Below are 19,393 nucleotides of genomic sequence, written 5' to 3'. Positions count from 1 at the left end.
AGTAACCACTTAACACCAGGTGGGCTGTAAGCTCGTCCACCCATATAAGGAATAAAAAAAATAAAAAAATGTCAGTTGGCACTGCTAACCACTTCACCCAAGATGGGCCATGACCTCGTTCATCCACCTATGCATTTAGAAAATAAAATTATTAACTACAAACCATAATCAATAGTAACCACAATCTTTCTTCGTTCATTTTGAATTCCAAATAATTCTTTGTACACTGTGCCTATTTATGTACAGTGATAACTTTATATAGTTTGGGTAATTAACAATTGTAAATTTAGTTTAGCAGATAAATAGTAAATTACGATGACTTCTGGATAAACAATAGAGTTTGTTTATTGTGCATATATATGTATACAGTGTGGTGGAACTTAGTGATGAATTCAGCATTAGTATTTTCTATTAAGACTCAAGCCTCACACTAAGGCCAGAGGTTCACATAGTTTATTAACATATATGACTATAATATAGCATTTTTCTGTGCCAACATCTTTGAAGAAAAATTACTTAGCATAGAAGGCCATTAAAGTCTTCCAAATTATGTTAATAACTTATCTTTAGGCCATGGAGCAATAACTGATATTGCCTCACCACTCAAGAACTCAATACTAATTAAAAGCGAACTTAATTCATAAGCAACAAAAATTCAGATTTTTATATTTATAATTATATTATATTATAAATATTATTTTTATAATTCTATTATAGGACTTTGAGAGAAAGAGAAAGTATTCTTTATTGTACATCGAAAAAATAAAGAACATGAAACATTACATACAAAAAAAAGTATAATTGGTGGTCTTATCACTAAGAGCAATCTCTTTCAGACAACCATCAGGTGTAGAAGAATCACTTGGAAATGGTATACCTATCGATTGAAATATATATACATACAAACACACATACACATATAATACATACACAAATAACAAATATATATTTTTATAAAAATATACATACAAATTTGAACAATCATGACTTCGACTGACTTTCTGTTTCATGCAACATCTTTACAGTATACAGGGTTTCAGTAAAATTGTTAATAATTAACTAGAAACCTACATAATTGATGTATCACTTAGATAAACATGATAAGATAATAATTACGCTTATTACTAACTAAGAAACAATAAGGCTAATATTTCTTTTTTTTATCACTTGATTAGGTTTTACTATCTTTTTTATTATAGTGGCACAAGATCTCTTTATTGTACAGTGGCACTAAAAAAAACATTCTTTAATAAGGCCAACTTGAACTTTATAAATAAAGAATACTTTTTATATGCAAAAGAATAAAATAGCAATAGCAATCAAGTGTAAGAAGAATGATGTACAGTCACAACCTATATAGTGAAAAAACTGGCCTGTTTCACAGGGCAGCACATTGTATGTTTTACTTGTTATTATGGAATGCAAAATCAAAAAACCTCTAGACACTTTCAATTTTTTCTTACATTATTTACTAGTAATAAAAATAACAATGCAATATGTATTTAAATTAATTGCATTATGCATTGATTGGTTGCCATTAAAACTATTTATTTTTGTTGAATATTCTACAAATTTTAACATTTGTTTTCATCAGATGCGAGATCTGAAAAATGGGAATACCAGAAATATGTAACTGGTTGGAACAAAAACACTCTTCTTTTTTTTAATAGAAACAATAGTCAAGACTGCCTTATGAATTCAATAAGATTGAACAAAAATGTAAGTTCTTTGTTACTAACTGAAAACAGCTTTACTTCTAAAATAATGTACATTTTATTTAGACTACAAAGGAGCTATACAGTATTTAGTTCATTGGGATTCTAATTCGTTTTTGTTATTTTATACATCTACCTTAACTAAAGTTTTGTTATTGTGTTCAATGCACAGTACAAATGCCAATACAATAAAATGACGATGTGAAAATATTTTTAATAAATAATCATACCGGAATGTGCGAGCCTTCTTCCCACGAGGGGGCTATCGAGCAATAAGGTTCGCAACGACAGCCGTCGGAGCACGCCGCTGCCCCAGCCGCAGCCTCCGCCACCGCCACTGCCGCTTCCGCGACGAGATCCTTCGCGTTCAACCATCACAATAAAACAATACACATTACACACGAAGACGCATCCAATCGACGCACTACTGTCCTCGACTCGCACTATTCACACACTAACGACAGCAGCGTCTAGGTCGTCTCGTCTGGTCGTTTGTGATCATCAGCTTGCAAAATTATCTTTGCACAACAACGTGTTGAGTAACAGTCCCACAAAGCATGAACTAGAGAAAGTTCAGATATTGAGAAGCTAGTTTGTGCAGCGTCCGTGATGTGAATTTTGATGCACTCTCCGGTGGGGAGGAATCAGTCAACTCCCATTATGCACGAACACATAGGACTAAATAAGATTATTGCCACGGTTTCAACGACTAATGACGATACTTTTAAAATAAAAAATCCAGCACTGTTTGATCAAAATAGACATTGTGAACAAAATTTTAACAAGTAAAACCGGGTTTGTCTGACATGAGCCCTAACACTTAGGTAGGTAGGTACCTACTTCACTCTACAGCAACTCACAGACTACCAATAACTTACAGTTTGAACTTTCGTCTAACTTTAGGACTTTACTGGGGTGCACAGATTAAGTAGCTACATAAAATGTGTCATCAGTATCTAGTGAGATACTCTGTGAATGTCACAGTATGACAATGTCAAATTCTCCACAGAGTAATTAAAAATAAAACATTAGATGTCTACGGCTCACTGACTTTGGCCCCCTTTTTTATTTTCGGATTTTTTTTATTTTTAATTATTTGTTCGTCATTTGTTCGTTAATGTCCGAATGTAAAAATGATTTGTTCGTCTTTTATTTATTTATAATTAATTAAACAAATGATCACCCTTAAGTTGACCCCTTTTACTAGTTATCTTTATTTTTATCGCTAAGATTAATTAATTTTGATCAATTATCGTTTGTTCGACGACTATTGGTGATTGTTTGATCATAATAACAATTAAATTCCCAATTATTAATTATTTTATATCTAATAAGCAAACCATCACCTCACACCTACATTGCGCATGAGCCGGTTTTGTCAGTCAGCTGGCAATTTGCATTACGACCTCGTCAAATGTTCACGATTGACAGTGAACATTTGACGGGTGGGCTCTCTGTTTTTCTGCCAGAAGCTATAGGACTAGGCAATGAATATTGGACGTGGTAGTAGGTACGCCTACACTCTCCCACACATTCAATTCTGTAGAATTCTTAAGGAAAAACATTTGTCAAATTTGAAATAAGTTTGTTAAATAGTACTTTGGTACTTACATTTATTTTATTTTATTAAATTTAATAGATTTGAATTCAATATTAATACGGATTTTAACTTCATTTTATCCATTCAACATATAATTAGTTTATATAATTTCGATCTACTTTAGTACATTATGAACAGGTCCAAACTCAGGTCTTCGTCTGATCGTAATTGAAGTTATCTTTGTATTTATTGAAGTTATACTTCTTTAGAAGCGTTATGAAAAATTTATGAGAGTGAAATTTTACGATGCGCGCGCACCGTGACACAAAATTAACAGAATGAATTTGCCCACTAAATCGCTCATTACAATACGACCGACGTAACTTGGCGAGTCTGAATATAGCCGCAGGTGAACTTTCCGAACCGTACCGAGAATTACCGAATTTATACGATGTCAATAAAAGGGATGTCCAATATGCGTGTTTGAGGATGTTGTTTAATCGATTTTTTTCAAATTGATTAAAATTCAAATAAAAAAAAAAATTAATAAAAATAAAGTATAACTTCTTACGCGCGTACAAAAGTACACGCACCTTTTTTTTATTATATAGGAGGGTGGACGAGCTCACAGCCCACCTGATGTTAAGTGGTTACTGGAGCCCATATACATCTACAACGTAAATGCGCCACCCACCTTCAGATATAAGTACTAAGGTCTTGGTATAGTTACATCCTCCAAAAAGTCCACTGAAAAAGTCTCAGGCAATGACAACCATCTTTTTTTTTGGTTTTTATTGCTTAGATGGGTGGACGAGCTCACAGCCCACCTGATGTTAAGTGCTTACTGGAGCCCATAGACATCCACAAAGTAAATGCGCCACCCACCTTGAGATATAAGTTCTAAGGTCTCAAGCTTAGTTACAGCGGCTGCCCCACCCTTCAAACCGAAACGCATTACTGCTTCACGGCAGAAATAGGTGGGGTGGTGGTACCCACCCGCGCGGACTCACAAGAGGTCCTACCACCAGTAAAATTTTACTGATGTTATATTTCATCCCATATCATCCAAGGGCGAATCCAGCTTTGGCGCCAGGAGGGGGTCACATAGTCAAATTTTCGATGCGTTCATTCCGCCATCATACAAAGTTATTATACTATATTAAATTAATTAAATATTGAAGGTATGTAGTTACATAAAATCTGTGTGGTGACAAAATATATAAATAAAATCATTATGTTCAATTAGTGGTTCACCTATGTCTTGGAAGCAACTCAGGGGGGTCATGACCCCCATGACCACCCCCCTGGATCCGCCTTTGATATCATCTCATCTCATTTCATTTTATAATATCATTTTTCATATACAAAAAGGTTTTCATTAAGATTAAAATAAGACTTTACCTAAAGTTTACCAGGTTATAAAATTCCTTAAAAAAATCTATGCAGTATTCTGAATTTCTATATATTAGGTGTATATTCTATGATCTCTATGTTTTATTTTAATTATAAGTGTATGGCGCTGTGGGCTTAGATCCCTTTGCATTTTCTAATACGGAAAAATTGTACCAAAAAAAATCTATGATTTTAATCTAAGTTTTCATAGAAAGAAGAAAATAATTACGATACATTTATGAAATTGATTAATAGCAAAGTTTATATAAATATTAAGTACCTTCATAAAGTTTTCACAATGAACACCCATTTAATGATTTTTGTATTTATATCACTACTGATGTCTGGCATTGTTTGCGAAAATAAATATACACGTTCGGCAAATGAGAAGAATGATGATGCAAAAGTAGATTTTAGAACTCTTGAAAAACCTTTCAGGATGAACAAATTAAATCTTTTATGGACTAAAGCTCAACAGGTAAGGAAACCCAACGGTAAAGTTAAATGTATGTGTTACCCATGTACATGGTTTTCTATACCTACTGGTATAAAAATATTCTTATATTACAATGATTGAATAGCATTGTTTTAAATATTCTAATAACAGTGCTCAATCTGTTACACATTTTTTATTGTAATAGAATTTTTTTTTAAATTTTTCTTCAATACACTAAAGCTTGCAAAAGCTAGTAAACAGAAAAAGAAAACAGATTCAGAAACAAAGGAGTGAAAGGTCACTGACCTCTTTTGTCTTTGTTCATATAGTATAATAATAAAGGTTTACGCATTAAATGGGTGTTTAATATCTATAAATTTATTTAAGCATTTATAAGAATGGTCATCAGTCTCTGGTTCCTATACCACTAGGAATAAGTTTGAAGCTAGATAGTTGTGTGCGATCTGTTCTAGGTTACTTCTTTTTTAAATCTATTTAGTTCATCCTTTGATTATGACAATCCTTACTAACAAACTAGAAAATTGATATAAATCCACTATTTTTAGTTTAAGGCCTTTATTACTATTCTGATTATGTAAAGATCATTTGAGGACATAAGTTAATGAAGCGGATATGATACAATTTGTTAATTTTGAGAAAACGGGCAACAAACTTTCGTTACTTGTACTTTTTCTTCGTACAGAACTCCTTTATTACATGCGATTTCTAAAAATAGTCTTTAAACTCTAAGTTTTAAGATCTAATATGGTATATAAGCACATTACACCTTCATTCAATGTAAAAACCCAAAAATCTTAAAAATGGTACCTAAACCCTTCATCCTCTCATTTCATTTATATTATTACTAATGATAGAAAAATATTTCCAGCGCCTTACAGAACCGAAATTGAAGTCACTCTACAGTGATCTGATGCTGCATGATAAAGAAGAAATTACATACAAACGGTTTAAAAGTGATGGGGGTGACAAAGAAGGCTTAAAAGAAGCAGAACTGAGAAGAAAACTCAGTAACATCATGTCTGTCTATGGTCTATTGGAGCATTTTGATCCTAAGGCAGATAGACAAAAAGATCACCCAGTCAGTATAACTTAATACCTTGGTTTCAGTTGGAACTTTATTTTTAATTATTTATTAATAGCATTGTTACCTATCTAAACAGATCTAAGACCCAAGAATATTATTTAGGTATAACTTGAAAACAAATATCTTAGATTTTGTATAATTGGATGTAGAACTGTAAGCCTGCACAATTAGTTTTTTCTAGTTACTAATTTCACTACATACGAGAGATATTATTATAAGTCAATCAACCTTTGTTAAGATTATGAATCCCATGTTTTAAGGTAGGTGGCATTCAGTTGTGATGTCCATAGACTCCAGTAATAATACCAAATGGTCTCTAAGTTCAGCCTCCTTAAAAAAACAACATATTGACCATTTTAAAAATGAACTGTTATATTCATTTTACGGATCTTCCAGCCATAGGGTGATTAATTTAACTTCTTTGTATTGTCGTCATTAATGTTATGTATTCCCAGAGTAAAATAGCAAACTATTTTCTTACCATGTCGTTCCATGTACAATATTACCTCTAGATTACTATTTTTTTAAATTGTGTTATATTTTGAATCCTCAGGCATTTAATTCTGCAATGGATGATCACATAAATAGGAGTATTTTCAAGGATAAAAAATTGAACATGCTGTGGTCTAAGGCAGAGTTTTCAGGTTTTACTGCTGAAGAGTTATCAGCTCTCAAAGAAGAATTTTTACATCATCAGGAGAAAATTGATCAATATTATGAATTACTTGGAGAGTTGGATAATGGAAAAAAAGATGGATACAAGAGTTTGTAGCATTTTGTTAATTATCTCTTAGATTAATTTCTATACTACACTCCAGTACCACCAACAAGCAAATAATGACTAGGAAAAAAGTAGAACATCTCATCCCGCGTGTTTGCCACAGCAATTTTGTCAATTTTACATGCAGGCGGAAATGTCCTATTTTGCTCCCTTGGTGCACAATGTACTATTATGTATGTCAGGGTTTTCTTTTATTTAGATTTTCCAGGATTTTAGGGTTACACCAGAGTATCTGACCCAGTCTGACAATTTTAGTTCGATTTGTAACATAGGTTTATCATGACTGCTACTGTTACATCCAGATCTTAATATCTGATTATTTACTGCTTTATGATTACAAAAGTTACAATGTACGGAACTCTATTGTGAATATCTAGATTAATGTCTTTCACAATAACACAATACTCTTCATCAATCATCGATAACATTAATGTTAAATGTATTTATAAACGGTCTCATTCCCGATCCTGCGGACAGAATGGAAAGCAGTCGACGTCGCCCAAAACACTTCATTTCGGATCCTCCCGATCTTCCCGATCCACTAACGGTGCTTTTAGGTAACTCAAGCACCGGTCATCGTTCTCCTCGAAACCATCGCTTGCGACAAAGGGCTAGACGAGTAAATTAACCCACAGTCACAGCCCACTGAGTTTCTCGCCGGATCTTCTCAGTGGGTTGCGTTTCCAATCCATTGGTAGATTCTGCGAAGCACTGCTCTTGCTAGGGTTCATGTTAGCAACGTCGTCAGGTTTGAGCCCCGTGAACTCACCTACTAGTTAGGTTACGCTGAAATAGCCTCTCAAGTCTCAGCTATCAGCTTAGGTAGGAAAAAAAACGGCTTTTGCTTATCATTTACTACTACTGCACCATGACAATTAAGAATGTGTGTAATCTTATTCCAGATGTTGTAAATGATGATGAAATAGACAAGTTCAATGAAATTTCCGAGCAGAACAATGAAATAACAAAGGATTATCTTCATCAGGCCAATATGATTAGAGAAAAGCACAGAGATTTGAGAGAAGGATATGACAAACTACAGAGGATTACTGCTAAAGGTACTTTGGAATGCTATAGTATTTCAACATATTTCTTCAGCACTATGAATTGATAATTCTTCATCAAACGAGGAATATCAAAGGCGTCAAAATTTAGTGGCTTGTATGATCTAAAAATAGCCAATCTAAAAATACTTTCATTACGTTTAAAAGTTTCAATTTTACCTTTTCATAGTGCTTATGAATCGCGAATGCTTATACAGGATGTTACAAAACTACCCATAAAGCCGAAAGGAGGTTAAATAGGGCCTTATAAAGAGTCCATTCACAATATTTAAGAACCATAGTAAAGCTTTTTGGGGTATGACATACCCCAAAAAAATAAAAAAGTATTATTACATTCACTGATGTTCAAACCCTATTTCAGTAAAATCAAAGCGTAAACTACGCAGAATGTACCTACATTTCTACTAGAAACAGTTGTAGGATATTAATTAGAAGATTTGAAAAATACAATTTTTTTTTTTCAAATTTGTCCTTTTTTGTAGTCAGTACTTGAGTGTAATGACATTCTTGTACTGAGGTAGTTAACATTTATGAATGAAAAATAGAAAAACAATAAAGTAGAAAATTAGTAGGTAAAATAGTTATGTAGGCCTTTCTGTTAAATAATCTGGTTCCCTGACATGACAGTTTACTAGGGATGACAAAAATTTTGGCTATGATAGTTAATTATATTTTTTACGGGGTGTTTTGTAACACGTTGTATATGAGCGTCCGAAAAATTGTCCTTACACGGCGTCGAAGTTCTTGCCAAAACGCGGGCGGGGCTACTAGATGTCACCCCACTGAGGTCGTTGTCTTCGAGTTTTGTGTTTGCTCAATTGCGTCTTCACGAATATATCGTCGGCTTATTGCAAGAAGTCATTAAGTGACATATTCATTATTTTGGGAAAACGGCATTTTAGTTGGAATTAGTTAGTGGTTATGTTGATTAGCCCATATTATCCTTCATACATAATTACAGTGAGCAAAATTGAATGTTTTGGATTGCTTAATATGTATATTAATTAAAACAAGTGCGAGTCGGTAGTCATATAACATTATATATTATTTATATACTAAAACTAAAAGTTAATGACTTCTTGCTACTGTAAGTCGGTTTTATATGTGAATTAATTATTTCTTAAATTAAAATAAAACAACAAAATACTTATCAAACCTTATTGAAATAAACAAAAACGAATAATAATATAATAATCAAAAACATTTTTTTCATAACAGTTGACGTAAGAACTTGCAATAGCTAATATTGCCAAGTACTCACGACAACTTCGCAGTCTCAAAAGTTGTACATAATTTTATTTTTATTTTATTGCTCAGATGGGTGTACGAGTTCACAGCTCACCTGGTATTAAGTGGTTACTGGAGCCCATAGACATCTACAACGTAAATGCGCCACCCACCTTGAGATATAAGTTCTAAGGTATCAGTATGGTCACAACGCTGCCCTACCTATACAGAGGAGGGGGACATTTGGATTGTTGATAATCCCATTCTCAGGTATCGTTTGGAACCTCTGGGTCTGCGGAGGACTTCAGTTCCCTCTGTATTTTGTACCGTATGTTCCATGGGGAGTGCTCTGAGGAATTGTTCGAGATGATACCGGCATCTCGTTTTTACCATCGCACCGCCCGCCACCGGAGTAGAGTTCATCCATACTACCTGGAGCCGCTGCGGTCATCCGCAGTGCGTTTCCAGAGATTTTTATTGCCACGTACCATCCGGCTATGGAATGAGCTCCCTTCCACGGTGTTTCCCGAGCGCTATGACATGTCCTTCTTCAAACGAGGCTTGTAGAGAGTATTAAACGGTAGGCAGCGGCTTGGCTCTGCCTCTGGCATTGCTGAAGTCCATGGGCGACGGTAAACACTCACCATCAGGTGGGCCGTATGCACGTCTGCCTACAAGGGCAATAAAAAAAAACCCTGGAAGCCGAAACGCATTTCTGCTTCACGGCAGAAATGGGCGGGGTGGTGGTACCCACCCGTACGGACTCACAAGAGGTCCTACCACCAGTAATTACGCAAATTATAATTATGCGAGTTTATTACACGATGTTATTCCTTCACCGTGGAAGTAGATCGTGAACATATTTTGTTAAGTACGTATTTCATCAGAAAAATTGGTACCCGCCTGCGGGATTCGAACACCGGTGCATCGCTAGATACGAATGCACCGGACATCTTATCTTTTAGGCAACGATGACTTAAATAATAAACTAAAAATAATTTTCATCTTCCTGTTAGTCAATCACTCATGTATTCATTCAATCATGTATTTTTTAATGAAAATTAGGGTCTGAGCTTAAACAGCATACAAAAACATAAAACAAAAAAAACAAAAATCTAGGTTAGAAAAATCTGTATCAGAGGTTTCTTCTTCAGGAAGATAATTCTTTATCAGGTATATTATTATACCAATGGTGTAGCTCTGCAGGCTAGGTTTTTAATATTGGAAACGTAGTCATACCTATATTGAACAATTTTAAGTCGGTTTTTCCAAGCTTGAAGCATTTAACCTTCAAACACTGTAGTCCTACAGTGTCAATTGACTTATTAAACATTAATTTGTTTCTCAACTCTTTTAGGTTCAAGATATCAGAGTGGCTCATTACTATAGGTTCATACGACGTCTTTGCTGTTTTTTTTCTTTTTTAGCTTTCTGTTCGATCTAGCGAATCTTAAAACATTACAAAGGTCTATCATAGAAAAAATTGGCATAAGACACATTTGATTCTCGATAGAACTATGCATATTATCGACCTCCATATTATGTGTGTGGCCCAATTCTAAATACTTATGTTTAACCACCTCAAGGTGGGTAACTTGAACTAAGTATAGCATTAAGCATAACAGAAACTGATTACGTTCTTGCATCAGCTCGCTGAGTTTCTCGCCGGGTCTTCTCAGTGGGTTGCGATTCCGATCCGGTAGTAGATTCATTCACGAAGCAGCTGTTCTTGAGTTGTTAGGTCTTCTTCGGAGGCGCACGGACAGCTGTTAGCAAATCCCACCCCTCTTGGCTGAGCCTTTGCTAGCCCACATGTCCTGGTGAATCTGGAAAGGCCTCCGGGCCACCAGTAATCCTTCAATCCTAAAAAAAGATAAAAAAGCCTGTCTGGTGTTACAGTGATTACTGCAGCTCATAGAGATCCAACGTGAAAGCCACCACCCATCTTGAGACCCGAAATCTAAATCTAAATTGTTCCGTATGCTGCTTCGCTTCGATGGTGGTACCAACTCGTACGGGCTTGCCATACGCCATACCAACCATCCTATCAGTAAATACAAGTTGGCAATCGTAGTCCACTGGTATGATTCTCAGATAACGATGTTGCCCGTTCTCCAGTGTATAATTTAACATCTTCTACACCCGTGGAAAGAATGATGCTATTGTAGGTCAGGTGTTTGCTTGCTCGGTTGTGCGAAGGTTGTTCGGAACTTCAATTGCTCCAACATCTTGCTTCCTCGTCCTTGTTTGAAACATTTATTTCGTTGCATTTTGTCAAAAATCATTAACTTCTATAACAGGCGTGGTAATCAACGTATCTCGCCGCAAACTGAGCGAGCGAGGCAGTACTCTCTCGTCCCGCGCAAACCCACCCTCACCCGCGTTCGTCGGCTTCGTCTTATGCCCCGTGTTCCCTAGACAAGCTGTTTTGTCGCATTTCACCAAACCCTATATAACTCACTAAACTACAACCGAGGTACCACTTAGCCTGCAAGAAGTTACTATGTTCTTTTAATCGATGTTAACTTATTAAAATCATGCCATCAACAAAATGGAAAAAATAAGGAAAAAGAATAAATGATTTTATGGAAATCTTAATATTATGATTTATATTATATTAATATCGATAAAAATCATTAAGATTACTTATTGTGCATTTGTGATGAAATGATTCATTACAGAAACTAACTAAATGTAAATAATGAATTTTATCGAAATGCAATTTTAAGCTATATTATACTACACTGTTTTGATAAAATTAATTAGATGCTTAAAATGAGTTCTGTAATGTAATGTATGCTGTTTTCAAATAATTATCCATTTAATAAAAATAACTAGTGCTGCTTAGTGAATCTTTGTAAATGCCTGACTTCCAAAGTTGCAATTATCAATTTTCTACCAAAGACGTAACGGCTAAAATTGGCCAGCTAGAAATTAGTGTGTTTTTGCATTTTGTAGAATATGCAAAAATGAGCCCATTATAGACAAAAACGCATTTAGTGATTTTTTGCAGTTAATGAGTTCTTGCAATAAGCCGACGATATATCGAATTAGCGATAAATGTTTCTGAATAATTTACAAAGTTAATTTTGTTTTTAGCCGACTTAACCTTCGATCAACAATAGTAACTAGATAAAGGGATACGTACAAAATTAAAGCAAAAACTGTCCGCGTGAATATATACTTATATAGCTACATTCGTTTACTAACAAACGGAGAAAAAAGTTTTGAAACACTTTTACTTTCAAACTAATAACAACTATGGCATCTAGTAATAAAGTCACAAATCTCCAAAACATTATCTAATACTTACGATCATTCGTCACATAAAACGAGCAAAGCAATAAATTACTCCTGTCACTTACCAATAAAAAGACATATTTTAAACAACTTTTAATGTTAAATCAATCTTAAGGCGCAACAAATAAAGTAACTTTTCCCTTAATTGCTCTGAGAACTAACATCGTTTTGCTTTATTTATTTTTGCTTCTTGAAATGCCGATTTCTATTTACTACAGGAGGTAAGGGAGTCGCGCTTAACACTAAAATAATTTATTAATGAATTAAAGTAAAAGTTTAGTTGTTTACTTTTTATGTTTTGGAAATGTATGTTTGTTAGTATCTATACATTACTTATTATTTTATTAGCGTTACGTTTTTGTGTAATATATATTTTTAAGTTTTCGCGACCAGTGCACATAATAAAACAACGTTTAAACGGTTTCAAGCGTGGTATTTTTATTACAATGTTTCGGCCACATTTCAGTAGCCGTGAGCACGGAAGGCAAAGATGTCCAGTGTCAATTAGCGGAGTTCTTAGCTGGCTTATAAAAGTCATCTCTTGTTTCTCTGGCGACAATCGAGATCCATTCTGCACACGTGATTGCTAGGAAAGCTAAAATAAAAATGGAAAGCTAAGTATCTAATGAGAGTCCAACAAACAGACACAAAAGCAGCATTAACCAATTTTAACCAACAAATTTTGAAGTGCTGCTAACAAATTTTAAAAAATTATTACAACACAAATCTACTCCATGCATTTACTGTTCTGTTAAGCAAAAGTTTGTCCATGTCTTGGCCGAGCCTTGGCCAACATTTGTAGCGGTGGTTAAAAATCGGTAATTTTGTTCAAAATTTAATATTATTTATAAGTTTAAAGCTTACAATACAGTTTATACTTCATGTACTTACCGAAAGTAAGATACTCCGGCCGTTAAATTGCTTTTTCGGGCCTTATTTTTGCAACTTTTGAATACACACTGCGGTATTGTGAGACGGGTTGACATTGGCTGTGTTTGAAGTGAACTAAACAAAATAAGAGCTCACATTTCAAGTGCGCTGTTATTTGACGAGACGGATTTTATGCACCGACCCGAAATCTAGTTACTATTGTTGATCGAAGGACTTAACCTAATAGGTGTATGGCTCAAATAATAAAAAAAAGTCGTTTTTCTTTCAAGTTACTGTAGGAAAGTACTGCCTCTTCAACATCGGCTGTGACTCCATTACACTCATAGGATTAAAAGGTTCTACATAATTTCTCGATTATTGTTCAAAGGTCCATACAACAAAGAATTTATAGAACCCAAAGTGCAAGGTCTGTGGCGAATGGCAGCTGCCGCAAACTTTACCGTGGATGAGCTAGCGTCACTAAAGGTAAGTCCCCGGTTGTTTTCATCTAGGGGTACCTTTTCAAAACCTGCCCGAGCGATACCTAGGGGTATTGTGAACTCTGTTACGATGTTAGTTGGTGCAATGCGTAAAACGTCCAAAAATTTTTTATTCATATATTTGGTGGAAGAGATATCGGACTATTGACCCATCTTGTTAAGAGGTCATCAGGTCTCATAGATATCAATCACGTCAATTCCGCCACCCGCTTTGAGACATCAGTTCTAAGTGTTATGTAGTTTTTACAGTATAACGGCTGCCCGACTCTTCAAACCGAAAGGCTTTACTGTTTCACGGCAGAAATAAGCAGGGTGGTGGTACCTACCCGCGCGGACTCACAAGACGTCGACCAGTAATTATGCAAATTATTGGTACTTGCCTGCGGCATACGACCATTGGACAGTCGAATCGCTCGATACGAAAGCACCCAGTGTCTTATACTATAGGCCACGACGACTTCAAACCTTGGTTTCGTTAGTTTTTATATTAGTACCTACTGTTTCAAAATGTCTAATTTTCTTTTTCTTTGAATATACTATTTCTATCTTTATAAAAAAAAAAATTGCTTCGGTGGATGGACGAGCTCACAGCCTACCTGGTGTTAAGTGGTTACTGGAGCGCATAGACATCTACAACGTAAATGCCGCCACCCACCTTGAGATAGAGTTCTAAGGTCTCAGTATAGTTACAACGGCTGCCCCACCCTTCAAACCGAAAGGTTTTACTGTTTCACGGCAGAAATAGACAGGGTGGTGGTACCTACCCGTGCGGACTCACAAGAGGTCCTACCACAATTATTTAAATATATACACTTGGTAATCAGGTCGAACTCCAGCACTACGAGTCGAGACTGCTGAAGCTTCGCCACCTACAAGCTGACCATGTAAGCAATAGCGAGAAGTACAATACTAAGGTTTTTATTTTTGTTCTATATTTTTTTTTCTATTCTCTCGTATTCTTTTGCAAACTTACTTTGGCCAGTGACTTTACCACGTAACACTACGCTGTACGTTGTACGTACCGACTTGCAGAAAACCATTGGTATTTGCGAACCATATTTAAGCGGAATTTGATTTTTAGTTTTTAACTTTTTCTAGTCTATCGAAGGTCACGAGAGTGTTCTCAATGCGTTTAAACATGTCGCGCCAGTTGCTCTGACATTATAATATAATTAATTACAATTTTAAGAAGTTTTACATTGAATTAGTTATATGTGATTGTCTGGATACATGTGTTTACGTGTTCTATGGGAGAAAGATGCTGTGTTGTTCATTACGCGTTTGCAGTCACCACTGTGTGACTTTGGTAATAATCATATTTTATTGCTGCATTTTTGTGTAAAGCATGCTGCAGACTAGCTCACAGTTCGAGCTTTTCACACATCAAAACGCGAACACTTTTGTTTTTCCTTTTCTTTCGTATTAACATTATAGAAAAAATTGAAACATATTTTTATAAGAGAATTCTATTCAAAAGGATTCTGTCCAATGCTCTAATTACATCTATGCCTTAACGATTTGGTGTAAACAGGAAGATGCTTAAAACTTTGGCTATTAGGTTTCTTTGTTTAATGACGTTAACAATAATACACCCTGGATCTTTCATTGACATTGACACTGTCCACGAGCGACGGGGATCACTAATTTAATAGACCTGCTGTCTTCCATGTCCCTCGAAATTATGTGATAGTTGATTTCTTTTTGTGAAAATAAAGAGTTCTAAACATTTACATATAAATTATCTTTGTAATACAGGTGGCCGGAGCTGGTGAAAAGATGAATCACTTCGAAGACCAGGAGCAGACCATCAAGAAGCACTCCAGGAAGGTTGAGAAGATGCACGCAGATATCGAAACCAGAATATTAGAACGACACACTGAATTGTAAATTTGAGAGCTTTTTCCATTATTTACCATCATCGATGACTGTTAGCAAATCATAAAATTACTGGTAATTTATGGCATTTCCTATGTTAAATATGCTGAGAATGAATCTTTTGGCTATTATAGATAAAAATAAATTGAAAATTTGAATTTGTACGCTTTTAAAATGAGATTAAAATTGAATACCATTGTATAGAAAATGGTTATGTCCAGTGCCAAACAGAAGTATACATTTCGTTAATGATGATCAAAATTTTGTAAATAGAGTTAATTTTTTAAATGACTGACATCAATCAATTTTATTTTTGTTACGTAAAAATGAATCTCGAATAAATTTGTTACTGAAATTTCGCCTTTTATTTTCATGAGCTATAAGGGTAGTTTAACCTCATTAAGCACATGAGCATGTAGACCACTGGCAGGTCTGCATTATTTTCATATTTCTAGGTCCTATTCAAGAAGACACTGAGATATTTTGACAACGGTTTATTTGCCTAGAACTTACCGCATATATCCTGCTTTTAATCATATATTCGAGACAAAGTCTTCAATATAATAATTTACTTATATAAATATACACATTACCCAAATAAACCTAATAAAAAGAATTACTAGAAAAAAACAGGTGGTATTATTAAAAAACACCAGTGGATACAGTGCATCAATATGATATTTAATTTTCATGTACAAGCAAATTTTATTAATACACGTATAATTAATCATCCGCCTCGGTCACGCCAGCACTTTAATCATTCAAATTAATATCGTATTATGCCGTAACAAAAAGTGTAAAATATGTATGACGAGATGTCTCCGGGACAGGGCCCGGTCAAGGCAACGCAAAACACTTGGGAGGCAATTCGGAATCAAATTCCAAGCCACCAATCATTACATTCGTCACGCGTACATTCTACACGAGAGGAAAACGGCGCGACGCCGACTATAACGTAACTATAATTTGTCTAACGCGGTCTCGCGGCGACGAGCGGCAGTCAAATAAAACTACATGCGGCTCCCCTCACGAGTTCCATCAGAATTAATCGTTTAATGCTCACTTCAGTCGACAGTACAGGGAGGTCTCATCTCGATAGGACATTTTCTCTATTATGTATATAGATAATCTGTATAATATAATCTTTCTCACTAATATCTACACCGTTTCCAAGGTTACGAATACAGAGTATATCCTCGTCGGTCGGTAGAGCGTGCGTTGTGAGGCGCGCTCACGTATTTCAATTTAAGGCAGTAGTCGTCATAGCCGGTCCGAACTCTTAGTGAGTCCACTTGCTCCAGGTCTGCTGAAAAATAAATACTGATTAGTGTTTGTGAATTGTGGCTACTATAACGCTACTTTGTAGGAAAAGGAAAACTTAATTCGGTGTAAAGAGGGGCTATTTTCGTAAATCTTAAAGATTTCAAATACGTGAATTTAACAACAAAAAAAAAAACTAATACACAAACCAACCGTCTATTGTAAAAATATTTTCTAATAGTGTCATAATATAAACAAAAATATGATTCTACAGCTACAAAACCTCTATTGTATTCAGAAAGATATTTTTTTATAATTTCATCATATGTATTGAGAATGAAAAGCTGTTCGGTAGTACCTGTTTGTCGTGTGCATGGTGAGGGGCGGGGTCCCAGTGGTGCGGGGGTTCGGGCGCGGGGGTGACGGTGGGCGGCAAGTACTGCAGAGGCAGCTGCAGCAGCGACAGTCCGCCCGCTCCGTACGCCGACCCGTCCAGTCCGCCCACACCCACACCCACGCCACCCATGGCGCTCATGTTCGACACACCCTGTAAATACATTAATGAATAATCATTTCAAACTGAACCTGGTTCAATTTATGAAATAGTACATTGTCCACCAAGGGAGAAAAGTTGGACTTTTGCTCCCGCGTGTAAAATTGAAAAAACGCGAAAACACGCGGGATGAGATTTCGTACTTTTCTCCCGCGGTGCACATACTATTTTTTCTCCTACCAGGCCGAAAGTTCGACATTGTAAATAACTTAGCACCCGTGGAGTACCGAGCCGGGGTACAGGGGCGAAGCCCTGGTGGGGGTTTGGGGGGGGGGCGAGCCCCATAATAGCATAAAAAACAATTGAACTGTTTTTTATTTCTAAATAAAATATGTACTACTTATTTAATAACTGTCTGATGAACTCATCTATGTTTAATACTTCACTATTAAATTTTATTATCTTGTTTATTTCACTTTTACACTAAACACAATATTTCGAATTACCCGAGCACAACAATGGCGGCGAATTTTAGTTGCGTGAGAGCCGACGTAGACACTAACGCGCATGCGCACTTGTCAGTACCCAGGGAGAAAAAGTTACACTTTCTTCCCTGTACAACAGGACGAAAACCGGACTCTCGGCGTCGGTAGGAGAAAAAATATATTAATTTCAGGCTGTTATCATTCGTTCACTTTTACCATTTCCTTGATAACAGTTTTGATTTGATGACTCCTATTATTAAGCGGGCTATGCATTATTTCTCTAGTTAAATTGCTGAGTCAAGTAAACTGAGATAAAAGCAGTGTTGCCGCATACACTTCCTTCTTAGTATTTCAAACATCAATGAGGTGGAAATTCTTACTATCATAATTCATTCTTCATCGTTACTTTTCGTCCGCCGCAACCTTGGGAATGAACGCGTTAGGTCAAGAGCGTATAAACGGCATTGTCGTGGCGTGCAACCTCTTTGACAGGACATAAGACTACAAAGACTAGACACAGATTAAGACAGACACTTGACAAGAATTCAAAAATAAAGAGAGAAATGGAACGAGGCCGTACGGGACTATGGGCAGGCAGTACTTTTTTTGACTTCCTAAAAGACGGACAGGAACCAGACGACAAGGAACGAATTGACCGTTCTCATATGTAGATAAAATAGATGACAAAAGAACTAACCGACCGTTCAGACATAGTCACATTACCTGATAGCGGTCATGGTCCTGCATGTGGTGCGCGGTCGCGTGCGGCAGGTTGGCGTGGGACCAGTCCTCGGCCGCGGTGAGTTTCCACGCGCGTTCAGTTCCAATAGGACGGGGCTTGCGTTCCTCTTCTTCTGCGCCCCAACCGCTGCCGACGTTACCCACTCCGCTGACATTCACGCCGCGATCCAGCAATGACTGGGAATCCAAAATACATCATCATTCATCTGTTGTGCTGTACTTATTTATATTTTTAAATAGCCGTCCAAATATGGTGAGTGAGTCACTACATAGTATAAAAAAAGTAGCTTTCTCTGTCTCTATATCCCTATGTGTGCTTAAATCTTTAAAACTACGCAACGGATTTTGATGCGGTTTTTTTTAATAGATAGAGTGATTGAAGAGGAAGGTTTATATGTATAATAACGTCCATTATTAAATAGTGGAGAAATCAATAATAAATTACAGTTTCCGAAGCGAAGCGAGGGCGGGTCGCTAGTGATGGTGTTCTGTAGACACGTCCTTCTATTAGAACAGGGGCTCCCAAACTTATTTTGTCTACTTTGATAATAAGTTATATTTTAGCGCCCCCATTTTTCCACCTACTTTTAAACCACTATAACGAGAGCT

At 36.0% G+C, this 19,393-nt stretch overlaps 3 protein-coding genes and 1 long non-coding RNA gene across 24 annotated transcripts in view; 1 reads left to right on the top strand and 3 right to left on the bottom strand.

The window, feature by feature from the left end:
* The window catches only part of LOC101746977 (E3 ubiquitin-protein ligase RNF19B), an 89,095-nt gene extending 86,400 nt beyond the window's left edge, over positions 1–2,695 (bottom strand). Inside the window, exon 1 of the mRNA XM_038011807.2 lies at positions 1,946–2,695. Coding sequence (XP_037867735.1) covers positions 1,946–2,090 — 145 coding nt within the window. The 5' untranslated portion in view covers positions 2,091–2,695. The remainder of the gene's footprint in view (positions 1–1,945) is intronic.
* A 2,055-nt stretch (positions 2,696–4,750) lies between these two features.
* LOC101741705 (alpha-2-macroglobulin receptor-associated protein) lies at positions 4,751–16,160 on the top strand. Of its 2 annotated transcripts, none has more exons than XM_004923498.5 (7): positions 4,751–5,125; positions 5,973–6,182; positions 6,742–6,952; positions 7,872–8,027; positions 13,819–13,916; positions 14,755–14,844; positions 15,686–16,160. In XM_004923498.5, exons 1-7 carry the CDS (start codon positions 4,886–4,888, stop codon positions 15,815–15,817), a joined length of 1,137 nt encoding a protein of 378 aa, XP_004923555.2. In that variant the 5' UTR covers positions 4,751–4,885; the 3' UTR covers positions 15,818–16,160. The 2 variants fall into 2 exon arrangements, with proteins under 2 accessions (XP_004923555.2, XP_004923556.2); XM_004923499.4 differs by having other exon boundaries at positions 4,794–5,125; positions 14,755–14,814.
* On the bottom strand, positions 12,748–13,827 carry LOC134199068 (uncharacterized). The gene is made up of 2 exons (XR_009973413.1): positions 13,452–13,827; positions 12,748–13,155 (listed from the first exon to the last, which is right to left on the bottom strand). It is a non-coding gene; the product is annotated as an uncharacterized LOC134199068 (long non-coding RNA).
* Positions 16,161–16,465: 305 nt separating the features above from the next.
* The window catches only part of LOC101746836 (ankyrin repeat domain-containing protein 17), a 64,191-nt gene continuing 61,263 nt past the window's right edge, over positions 16,466–19,393 (bottom strand). For 16 of the 20 annotated variants that reach the window (XM_062669136.1, XM_062669129.1, XM_062669130.1 and 13 more), the window contains 2 exons: positions 18,767–18,961; positions 16,466–17,612 (listed from right to left, as the gene is read on the bottom strand). In XM_062669136.1, the coding sequence (XP_062525120.1) occupies positions 17,376–17,612; positions 18,767–18,961 (432 nt within the window). In that variant the 3' untranslated portion in view covers positions 16,466–17,375. The remainder of the gene's footprint in view (positions 17,613–18,766; positions 18,962–19,393) is intronic. The other 4 variants (XM_062669132.1, XM_062669135.1, XM_062669133.1 and 1 more) reach the window with 2 other exon arrangements.

The sequence above is a fragment of the Bombyx mori genome, chromosome 6 (genome assembly GCF_030269925.1).
Source record: "Bombyx mori chromosome 6, ASM3026992v2".
Classification (NCBI taxonomy): domain Eukaryota; kingdom Metazoa; phylum Arthropoda; class Insecta; order Lepidoptera; family Bombycidae; genus Bombyx; species Bombyx mori.
Note: the sequence above shows the minus strand (reverse complement) of the source record. Positions and strands in the feature narration are given on the sequence as shown.

Coding starts and splice junctions, on each gene's coding strand:
- LOC101741705 (XM_004923498.5), top strand. CDS start 4,886: ATGAAATTGATTAATAGCAAAGTTTATATAAATATTAAGTACCTTCAT. Junction 8,028..13,818: donor ACAGAGGATTACTGCTAAAG/GTACTTTGGAAT, acceptor TATTGTTCAAAG/GTCCATACAACAAAGAATTT. Junction 14,845..15,685: donor GCGAGAAGTACAATACTAAG/GTTTTTATTTTT, acceptor TTTGTAATACAG/GTGGCCGGAGCTGGTGAAAA.